At 33.4% G+C, this 12,127-nt stretch overlaps 1 protein-coding gene across 4 annotated transcripts in view; it reads left to right on the forward strand.

Annotated features, from left to right (window-relative positions):
* The window catches only part of FBXW7 (F-box and WD repeat domain containing 7), a 227,776-nt gene that overhangs the window by 187,030 nt on the left and 28,619 nt on the right, over window positions 1–12,127 (forward strand). For 3 of the 4 annotated variants that reach the window (XM_047856401.1, XM_047856400.1, XM_047856402.1), the window contains one exon: window positions 10,552–10,634. In XM_047856401.1, coding sequence (XP_047712357.1) covers window positions 10,552–10,634 — 83 coding nt within the window. Of the gene's footprint in view, window positions 1–7,873; window positions 8,135–10,551; window positions 10,635–12,127 lie in introns of those variants that run through there. The other variant, XM_047856403.1, reaches the window with a different exon arrangement.

The raw sequence follows: 12,127 nt of genomic DNA on the forward strand, positions 1-12,127 counted from the left end.
CTGGGGGCTGGAGAGGCAGGACATGGGGAGAAAGGGTTGGGAGGAGAGCAAGACAAACTGTTTAATTTTCCAAGTATGTCATGCACTTTTGAATACCAGAGGTCCTTTCCCCACATATTGGTGAAAATCAATGAATCATGTACCCTACTGCCCTGAATTACATTTTTTATTGTCTTTTCATCAAGTTTTTGGGAGATTATCATGTTTAAATGAATGTTTATTTCTGAAGTCTCTTCATTCCCCCCTATATTCAAAAGTACAAGCTGTTTGTGTATATGATCTGGTAGGAGTGCCTATTGAAACAGAAGGACCCCTTATTAGTCAGTGTTTATAACTAAATAAAAAGTCAACAGTCTTTACGCCCACACAGTAAAGTTCTCCTTGTACAGAAGGACACATATTATCCCTAAAATGGGAGAATGAGTCATGGCAGAAAGTACTTTTGAAGAAACCGTTACTGGTAAATTAAAGAATATTTTAACTGTAATATTAAATGTTTGGATTAGTAGGTGTGTTGGTAAATAGTTTACTCCTTAATGCACCTTATAAGACCAGTGAGTGAGTACTACAAGTCTTACATATGTTAATTCTTCAAGGTAGTGATAGTGTTATTTCCACATGTCTTTAGTCCACAGATGATAATTTCCTTTTTCTTCCTTAACATCTAAAAAAACTTCTGTTTGCTACCAAACTCAGAAGCAAGACTATTTTATATGAGATTTTCTATTTGAATGATTTCTTCATTTTCTGACCTCCTACACTACCCAATTTGGCACTTGATAGATATTGTTCTCTATTAGTTTCTTGTCTTGCCAGCTGGATTTTAAGTATCTTGGCGGGGGAGAAAGGTTACTGTAATGTTTTATTTGTCCTCAGCATTTTGTAGATATTGGGATATAAGTGATTATTTTTTAATTGATTTCTTTTAACCTAAATCTTTCAGTTTCTGTCACCTTTTCCCTGTCACCATGTCTTTGCCTCAGATTTCCCACATGTAGCAGAAGCACAGTCAGATGGATCTAGATAATCATTCCATGAACTGAATAATCAAGATTTAATCATAGTTTGCATATGCAATTGCTGTTTGCAAAATATAACTTTTTGCTTCCTTCTTTAGCAATGTCTGATTTTTTGAGCCTAACTTGCTTGAGCCATCACGTATCTAATGGAAATCAATTCGTAAGTAGTGAACTTGGGACCTGAGTCTAAGGTTCTAATACAGCTGTATAACCCTGAGCAAGACACTTAATTCTCTACCCTCACCTTTCTCACCTGTTAATAGCAGTTATTATTTTATAGGATATCTGTTATATGCTGGGCATCTACTAGGTCCTCACAATGACTCTGTGGGCTAGGTTAGTAAAGTTGATAGGCGGTAATTACCATTACAAAAACTAGAACTCCTAAAAGGTCAACCCCTACGGAGGTTCCACTCTAATAACAGCAAAGCTGGTGTTTAAACTCAGGTTTCTCCAATTCCAAACCCCATGTTCATTTCATAAATGAAGGAGAACTAGATTAGATGACTTCCAAGTTCTCTTCTAGTTCTAAACGTTATGGCTTCCTGCTATTAATGTTGTTGTTGTTGTTGTTGTTGTTGACTCAGTATGTACAACTTTTTTTACTTCTTAGCTTTTAGCCCCTTTCTCAAAACTTTTTGGTCATAACTAAATTTAAGTCATGACTAATCTGTGACTTATTTAAGACATTAATTCCAGAATTTTAAACAAACCTTGAAACAAAAGGCTATTTTAATACCAAAATATAAGATTGATATAGCACACCTGCAGAAATTTTTTTTTTTCCGAGTAGGTAAATGTATTTGAACATCACAACCAGCAGCAGTAAATATGGAACTGGATAAAGAAAGTAGAAGAGTGAATAGAGTTCTAGGTCTTCTATTGAGAGAATATTGATTTCATCCCTTCTCTATATTTGCTGTTTTATTTTTCTTGAAATCAACCTTATTTTTATAGTTTCTCATGATATTTTCCTTACTTTGCTGAAGGGTTACTATAAAGCAATTACAACAAAATTTTGAGAAGGAACTTTTGGATATGAATTCAACATACTTACTGATGGTTGATTTTGAATTTGAAGCATGAGATGTAAAGATGAATTGATTTCTAAAGAAGTCAGGATACATTCCAGAGTGACTTACTTTGTCAATTATTGCAGGTATTGCCCATCTGTATAGAGATATTATAAGGAACGTTTTGGCGCATGGATTAAATCTGATAGCTCTACCACAATATGAATTTTAGCAGAGCAAACAAGCAAAATTCCCATCTTTATTGTTTTCTTCTGTAGCTCTGATAAATGAAACTCTTAACTTGCATCTCATATGTATGTATGTGTGTATATATATGTACTTGCACATATGTTTATCAGATAACTAATTTGGCCCAATTAGAAGGGATGAAAAAAGCTTTTACTGCTTGAATTAATGTTGCAGTTTATTTGTGTCAAATCCTCAAGGACTGTATTTTGTAAAGAGAGCTATAAATACCAGAAACTTCAAGAAAAAGAAAAATTTATAAAAGTACCACTCCTAAAATTATAGTTATCTTAAAAATTATTTAAAGCAGTCTTAGCTATATTTTGATTTGCAGTAATATTTCACTATTTGTTTACTTGGATGATAGTTTCAAACTAAATCTGGCTTACCTTGTTTTATTTTACATGTTCTCAAATAACTGGTTTTGAACTAATATCAATGTGAATTCTAAGAGTCAGAAGTGTGTATATTACCCTATTCTGTGTCTTAAATTCAGTGGAGGAAGAAAAACATTTGCTTAATTGCATACTCTCCTGTGCCTGACAAATTCTAGGTTGCTAAATAAATGCTTAATTAATGAATAAGACTGGAAAATAGCTTATTGATCAGTACTGCCACCTACTTGCATTAGGGAAAATGTAGATGCTGGGCGTACATATTATTTTAATCGACAATACCGTGATATGACAAACTATTAACTTGCCAGTTTCAGTTGTGAACCTTTTAGTAAGAACTCACATCCTAGAAAGTTAATGACAGTGGGTTAGTGTGATTTCAAAAAGTTTGTTTTAGCTTCAGTATGCTTGGCATTCCTTTGATGTTGAAAGTTTGAGCTGTCTCTAATTTAAATTCTATGCTTGGGCAAGACAGCCAATTGTTGTGGTAGGTAGTTTTTCTAGTGTAATATCAGAGTGAAAAATGTTGTCTTGATAATAAAGAAAATCACTGACCTATAAACACATTCTGTTATTATAAAATGGAAGTAAATTTTTAAATGTTAGCAAGATAATGAAAAGAACCAATAATAGTATAATATCATCAATTCTAGTACAATGGATAAGACTTTTTAGTACTGAGTATAACATATTTATGCTTTAGAAAAATGATGTCCTGGTTGCTACTATTTATTTATATGGCCAGTTATTCAAAAACATTAATTTTTGTTATGTATCATTTTTCTATTGTGTCCTAGAATAAGATGGGAGCCTTCAAGGAGTAGATAGTAGTGGAGAAAGATATATAAAAATAATGACAATAATTTTTAGGTATGATGAGTGCAATAGAAGAATTTATTTAAAATGGAAATAACTCTGAGACCCAAGGTGAGGAAAAGTACTCTATTACTCCTTCCGTTGTTGACACTGTATAAAGGTACATACTTCTCTGAAGATACATAATTCAGTGAAGACTGCTTGACTGTTTATATTTTTCTCACTATTTATAGGTAGAATAATTTGGTTTCTGTCAGTGACTACAACTTGCCCTTCTAAAAACTTAGTCATCCCAACTAATTGCTCAGAAAGAACCATTTCTCTTATGCTAGCTCACAAGTTAATCATTCTACTACCTTATTTCCCAGACGCTTTGCCTCTGAGGCGGTACATCTTCATATCTTTGTACTGTTTTTTAATTTATTTATTTTCTTTCTTAAGTTGCTGCTCTCATCCATTCTCCTACACGTAGCTCAATGGAGTTGTGATAAGATGAGCATTGAATCTGAGTTAGCAGTCACTCCCCTTGCTGATAGATTTCCAGTAAGGCTTACAGGTTGTCAATCAGCACAAGAGATATTTTTTTTATACAACGGGAAATTTATTGCTTAGCTGGAATTACATGAAGGTGTATTGTATTGTAGTGGAAATATGTTTAATACATTGAGTATTGATTCTAAAAATTTGGATGACAAACACAAGTATTGTCTCAGCAGTAATGGTTGACTAGTCTTTTTTTCAGTGAACTTACTAGTTAACATTCTAGCATAAAGCGTAAAATACATTTTTCCTAAACTTATTTAACATAGATTGTGGACTGATCTCAGTTTGAAATGTTTCTGTCTACCTCAAGGGTCAGAAAAGATAGATAGATATACACATAAAGGCTTTTTCATTCATACTACTGAAAAACTGAAGTCTCTGAATAAAGTTTTAAATATCTGTATTTTAGGGGCACCTGGATGGTTTAGTTGGTTGAGTATCCAACTCTTGATTTCAGCTCAGGTCATGATCCCAGGGTTGTGGGATTGACCCCTTCAGCAGGCTCTGCATTGAGCATAAAGCCTGCTTGGGATTCTCTCCATCTCTTTCTCTCTGCCCTTCTCCCCTGCCCACATGCACTCTCTCTCTCTCTCTCTCTCTCTCTCTCTCTCTCTCTCTCTCTCAAAACAAAAATTAAAAGTAAACAAATAAACAAATAATAAAAATATCTGTATTTTAGTAAATACTCTCAGAAATAGGAATGGAGAATGTTTGGTGGTTTTTTTTTTTTGCTTTCTTAAAAAATTTTATTTTTTATTTTTTTTAAATTTACATCCAAATTAGTTAGCATATAGTGCAACAATGATTTCAGGAGTGGATTCCTTAGTGCCCCTTACCCATTTAGTCCATCCCCCCTTCCCACAACCCCTCCAGTAACCCTCAGTTTGTTCTCCATATTTATGAGTCTCTTCTGTTTTGTCCCCCTCCCTGTTTTTATATTATTTTTGTTTCTCTTCCCTTATGTTCATCTGTTTTGTCTCTTAAAGTCCTCATATGAGTGAAGTCGTATGATATTTGTCTTTCTCTAATTTCACTTAGCATAATACCCTCTAGTTCCATCCACACAGTTGCAAATGGCAAGATTTCATTCTTTTGGATTGCTGAGTAATACTCCATTGTATATATATACCACATCTTCTTTATCCATTCATCCGTCAATGGACATTTGGGCTCTTTCCGTACTTTGGCTATTGTTGATAGTGCTGCTATAAACATGGGGGTGCATATGTCCCTTCAAAACAGCACACCTGTATCCCTTGGATAAATGCCTAGTAGTACAATTGCTGGGTGAATGGAGAATGGTTTTATTTTCTTTTGTTCATATATATATCATGATGAAATTAATAGATCACAACATTCATTAATAGAACTTTAGAGAATATTGAAAATTATTTTTATTTTATTTGAAATCTGGTAAGAGATTTAGTTGGCTAGTTTTGCTTGCCAAATTCTTTCTTCACGGTTCAAATTAACATTGTAACAAGATAGTAGGGAGAATTGTTGAAATAATTAGGAAAATAAAATCTTCATGAGTACTTAACTTATGTAATGTTTATTACATTCTCACTTAAAGGATAAATTAATAAAAATAATTATCAAATGGGACCCATGGAATGTGGGGAGTGTGGGGTGGTAGAAAGTCTTTTCAGTGTATACTTTTGATTATCATTTTGATTTTTGAATCGTGTAAATATTTTACCTATTCAAAAATAAAACATGAATATACATACCTACATGTAAATATATGTTTGCGAAGGTCAGGTGTCCCTTTAACTTCATACCATACAAAGGAGCCATCCCTTTGAATATAGAAAATTACGTTATTTTCTTCTTTAAATATCCTAGGTTTTGAGGCAGTATCCCTGCTTTATTAAAGTTGATCTATGTCCTCAACTGAGTAGACTTAATTTGAAAAAGTTACTTCATCTAAAGACAGGACATGATTTCAATTGTAATCAAGGTATATACTGTTACATGATTGGTGGGAAGTTCATTTGTCCTCTAATAAGCTGGTTACCACTGACAAATTTTAGAGAAAATGTCAGGTGTTCATTTTATAATTAGCTAGTTTCTTCAGATAGCCCAGAGCGGAGGCTGATGGTGGAGGGGAAATCACCTTTTTTGGCTTTGTATTTTTTAAAATCTTGAGTGCTCTGAATCTTCTAACAAAAGGGTTTTATGGGTCTCTTCCTAACCGTTGGATTTCCCCCCCCACCCCCCAAGAGAGACTTCTTTTCAGAAAGAACTTTCCTTTGAAGTAAGCTGATTGTTTATTTAGAAAATTAACTTTTTGCTGGGTACTTGTACATATTGTATCTGAGGGCAAGAATTTAAGAGTCAGATTTTTTTAAAAAGATAATATAATATATAGAATATACTTTCCAGAAGAATCCAAGATGTACATCTTCATAAAATTTTGGATTCTCTTATTTCATTTATTTTTTTTAAGTAAAAGATACTACACTAACTTAATGTCTGTTATAAAGGTAAACATTTATTTTTTAAATTATGAGATTACTTTATGCAGCATTTAGAATCATTTTCCTAATGAAAGTCATTTGTTAACTATAGCAGAGAGTATTAAAATGTACTAAGTCCAAATACTATTTCTTTTTTTCTGAAGAAACATTTTAGGTACTTAAATAACTATAGGCACGCAGTTTACTTGTAATAAAGAATGTTAATGGGGAGGGTAGGAGTTAATTAACTAGACCCTTAATAATGGGCCAAGGAATCTTACAATTGCCTCCCTCCCGAAGCTAGTTGTGTAGCAAGTTGCAAGATAAAATATCTAGATTTGTGAAGTAGTCATTCTGAGAAAAAGGTTGCCTTCAGGCAAACTTTGGTATTTATTATTATGTAAAATGCCTTTTTAATGGTAAGCAATGCACGTTGTCAAAGTAATTCTGGAGGTAGAAGTGCAGTACATCCTGTTTACTCAAGATTAAATGAACAAATAAGGGTAGGACTCCCAATAAGCCCAGTTTTTGCTTTCTTTGAAGAAATAAAACATTTTGGCCAAACTTTACACGCTTAATACTAGTCTGATAGTCTTAAGATATTGTCATGATTACCAAGAATTGATGAAGTGTGGCAATTTTCTTGAAAACTATATTTGAAATGAAGGGAATGGAAAAACATAGGGAACATTTTCATTAAATGCCCATATAAGAAGTATGCAAGTTAAGATAGAACTTATTATATAATTTCTGCAAATGCTCCAAGCTCCAAACTGGCTTACTTTATTGTAAATCCTCCCCACCCCCCAACAAAGAATATTTAATTTCTCCCTTCGGGATTGCTCATTTTGTATCTTCTAAGCTACTTGAAAAATGTGATCAGTCTGTGCCAGGACTGCAATAGGATAACAGTTAGTGGAAATAGCCTGCCCTGCCTCTGTTGGGAGGACTGTATGGAAAATATATTCCATTTTCAAAATGTTTCTGAAAGCACTTATTTGTGGAAAGGATGCTTGCCATTTAAAACTCTTCAGAAATGCAGGTTTTACAAAATACAAAATAATCTCCTGAAAGTTTGAAAGGGGAAGGGGGCTGTCGTGTGGGGGCGGGCTCATTTGCTGCCCACATCCTCCCTCTGTTCAGTGCGTTGTGTGCTTACGGGTTCCCTGGAGCGGATCACCATATAATTGATGTGCAGTCTGCATTGCTGAATCCTGGACTGCACCATTCTGTGTTCAAGGGAAGATGTAATCTGATCCCTCTGCTGCTGAGGGAGGAATCTGTTCAGTCAAGGCTTTGACAGGGCATAGTCTCCTCCAATAATCTTCTCGGTTCTCTCTCATTATTCCCTCGAGTTCTCCTCAGTCAAGCTGCATGTATGTATGTGTGTCCCGAGAAGCGGTTTGATACTGAGCTGCATTTGCCTTTACTGTGGAGTTTTGTTGCCGGTTCTGCTCCCTAATCTTCCCTTTCTGACGTGCCTGAGCATGTCCACATTAGAATCTGTGACATACCTACCTGAAAAAGGTTTATATTGTCAGAGACTGCCAAGCAGCCGGACACACGGGGGCACAGAATCACTGAAGGGGAAAAATACAGAAAATATGGGTTTCTACGGCACACTCAAAATGATTTTTTACAAAGTAAGTAATCTGTTTTCTTCCTGTGTTGTATGATTGTGTGTGTGTGTGCCTGCCTGAGAAGGAAAATCTGTATCATCAGAGATGGCTGCAGTATCCTCTAATTTTGGTGGGTGGCTGGATGGCTGGTATTCGGTTTTATATCGTGAATGTAAGCAAATAATGCAAAGACAACGTAAGCTGTAAACAGCTTTAAATTTAAAATAAAATGTGTATTTTAATCCGGGAATTTTCCACTAAAATATATTTAGACTTTAGAAATGTGGCTCCGTTAAATGCTGACCTGGAAATACTCTACCCTTAGTTGGCTTTTAGTGAGTCTTTTGCCTTTAATTTTTCTGTATCTTATACATATTTCTTTTCTTTTTCTTTAGTTGACTCTTTTAAAGTCTAGAATCACTAGAATATTTAGGACTTCTATTTTAAGAGATCGTATTTACTTTCTGTGCCCCTTAAAAAATTGCAGAATTAACGTTTGGTTCTAAAGTCAGGATTTTCAGTAAACAGTATAATATTTAAAAGACTTCTATAGTCCTATAGAAAGTCCTTTATTTTGTAAAATATTCTGAAAATAAAAATCCTTTCCAAATGGTTCCCTTGATATGTATTTGGAGCATTTTTATCCATTGAAGGATTTCTAAGATGGAAATAAAGTTTGCTTTTGGTGGCAAATGGCATTTGCACCAATGTGTATTTGCAAGATACCCAGGGAAGTTCTGAAAGCCAGTATTACAACTTAATTAGAATGAATATCAAAGTTTCTCATATTAATTTTGAAAATAAGAATCTGTGCAAGTTATTAAAAAAGCTAGATTTTTAAGGTAATCTGTACCGACTGACCTTCCTGAGAGCTACATTTGCGTGTATGTGTACGTGTGTGTCTATGATTTATATATATGCAAGCACGTGGCTATCTATATATTAAATCCTATATATTTATTTTTGGCTTTTATTAAAATTATTTGGAGAAAGAAAATAATGGTTTTTGAGAGGAATCACTTTAAAACAACGTAATGAGTACAGAAACTTCTGAAGGGTTGAATTAAGACCAATTCCATTTCTTTCCAGTAGGTATTTCTTGAACTAAGGCATAAATTGTGGACAAGCTTGCTGTACCCTCACTCTAGCTCCTGATGTCATAAGATCATCACTGTATTTTGGAAGACTTTTTCATGATGATAAAAATGTCTTTATTATCCATAGTGTGGTTCAAAATTTGTTAGAGTCTTGATGGTTCTCTTTAGTATTTATAATGCAGCATGCTGTTTTATGATGTTCCCATGTGAGGCAGTAGGTAAGAAACTAAGTCTGCTGCAAAGCAAGGGTTTTTACCTTATTCTAAAAATGAGGATAGCTCTCTATCACTCTGGGGTTACCTCCCCCACATAATTTTCCATAGTACAGTAATTAATTAGCAGACACAAATCAAAATAGAAAAAGTTGCATCTTATTAGATCTTATTTTCTAGTTTTATGACATATCTATAGTCAGATGACCTCAGTTAACAGATGGTGAAATATAAAAAAAATAAATATTTCAATATTGATGTTGACATACAATTCTGAATGTATTTACGGTATTATACATATATAGCATAAAGAAATACTTTAAAAGTATAGATGTTGGATATACCTTACAAAGATGTACAATTCGTTCTTTTTAAATGTTTTTGTTGATGTTGCTGAAATTTTCAAGTTAGAATATTTTGTCCTGAGTGAGCATCTGTCAGTGAAGTTATATTCTGTGTAAATATCAATTGATGGCTTTTTTCCACCTTTATTATACCATCCCCAGGCCTCTCTCCTGTTACAGATTTACTTTTTTACTCTCCTCATTGCCCATATTCATTGCTTTATGCCTTATTATAATTACTTTTCAAGATCATCTTATTTACATTGTTCTCTTCACACTTTCATAATAAATATGTGTTTTAAATTCAGTTACTGTTACTTCCATTCGGGTTTTGAAATTTTGAGGTTTTTTGTATATTTTATCTTGAAATACGTTTTTAAAGGAAAGTGATGATCACTAAGAGAGATACGTTAAATATGGTTCTTCAATGTGTGTGTTAACATGACATTTCCCCCTGTGTTCTTAAACTGGGAAACATGAAAGATATATGACTCTCAAGGAATATGTATGATGAATATCAGTCTTTAAATCACCATATGCTATTCTTCTGAACAAAATATTGGGGGGGTGGGTAATCACCTTTCTCGTCTTCAAAGAGTAAAACAAAGTAGAACTAGTAGAAGAAATCATAGAACATTTATTTTCTACATACATTAACTATGCCTAATTAATGAAAATTTAGGCTTATAAAAATTTAAGAAATTTTTTTCAATAGGACCAATGCTAATGTTAAGACAGTTGGACAGGTGATTTTTTTTAAAACCTATCTTATTTGCTTTACCTTATAGATGAAAAGAAAATTGGACCATGGTTCTGAGGTCCGCTCTTTTTCTTTGGGAAAGAAACCATGCAAAGTCTCAGAATATACAAGGTAATATTAACCATAATTGATTCTCTCATGATTCTTATGTTTCTTTAAAGAGTTGATGATTCCAAAAGCATTTCTTTCAGTTTATTCTCGTAGAATTATAATGTTACTGGTACTGTTGACTCTGTAACACATTTTGAGGTCACTGAACATTGAGAAATACATAGTCCCAAATAAGAAGAATGACTACTGCTGTAGCTTATATTTTCTTACTAATACTTTGAAATAAGACACAAGCACAAGTTCTCTTATAAGCAGAATTTTTAAATCACAGTTTTTAAGGAATTCTAAAAAGTAAGTTCTAAAATATGAATATGAGCAAATATATCTTGTTACTATAGCAACAGCTGCTCTAGGGTAGATATTTATATATGCAAAATTGAAGATACATTTATTAGCAGTGAAATAAAACTCACAGTTACTAACTAAATCTTCCTGTGTTAGGAATCCCCTTTTATTTTCTTGGTATATCTTATGCTTTTAACACATCCATATCCACACCAGTAAATTAGGTTTCCATAACAACTAAATACAATTGTAGTCTTGTTTTGTGCACCATTCCATCATTTTTTGGATTTTGCATCAGTATAAAACTTTTCCCACTCTCACGCTAATTAGGCTAACTTAAGCACAATATCTATTACCCAGCCAATTAAAAATGGCTTTAGATGTTATTTGGAATGTGGTATTTTAAAATTTAAATGACAAAAGTATCTTCAGAGCTTTTTTGGTCTTTTCTGCATAATTGTCACTTTTTCAAATCACTGATTAAAAGTTAGCTATAGAAGCCCTAAGAACTTCATGATGGTAACATTTCTTCTTTTTTCCTTAAATATTTTGATTTAGAGTTATGTTTATTATATAAGATGCAATAAATTTAACATTGCTCAGACTCAAGTTTCCGTGATGGAGAATTGTTAGAGATTGCATCTCTCTCTCTCTCTCTCTCTCTCTCTCTCTCTCTCTCTCTCTCTCAAGAAAGAGTTTATATTTTTACTTCATCCAGTTGTGGAAAATACTTTTTTAAAATGCTCTTCTATGAAATTTAGAAATCATAAAATTAAATAGTTCTCTATGCAAAAAATGCGGAGATGATGCAGAGGAGAGAAATAAAACTATCTCTTAGTTATTTAAGAAATGCTTTCAGTATGATTTCCCATGTTAATTGTTCCCCTCTTAGTTACCCTTTGCCTTTTGACAATTTCACTGTGTTTGGCACTTCCACCAGAGGGTGTGGGGTGATAGACACATGAAACTCTTCACTTCATTTTTGCTTTTTCCTTCTAGTCTTGAGAAAGTATTTCTCGGATGAGAACGTTGAGTTTAATGTTAAAAATGTACTACTTTTAATGTATAGATTGCAGTGAACCATATCATTTTGGTCTTCTATTGATATGGCTGATACCAGGACAAAGGTATTAAATTGTTCAGTTGTGTTTAAGGCAGCTTGTAAACAAATGCTGAATTTTTACTACAGAACACATTTTAAGAAAATT

The sequence above is a fragment of the Prionailurus viverrinus genome, chromosome B1 (genome assembly GCF_022837055.1).
Source record: "Prionailurus viverrinus isolate Anna chromosome B1, UM_Priviv_1.0, whole genome shotgun sequence".
Classification (NCBI taxonomy): Eukaryota; Metazoa; Chordata; class Mammalia; order Carnivora; family Felidae; genus Prionailurus; species Prionailurus viverrinus.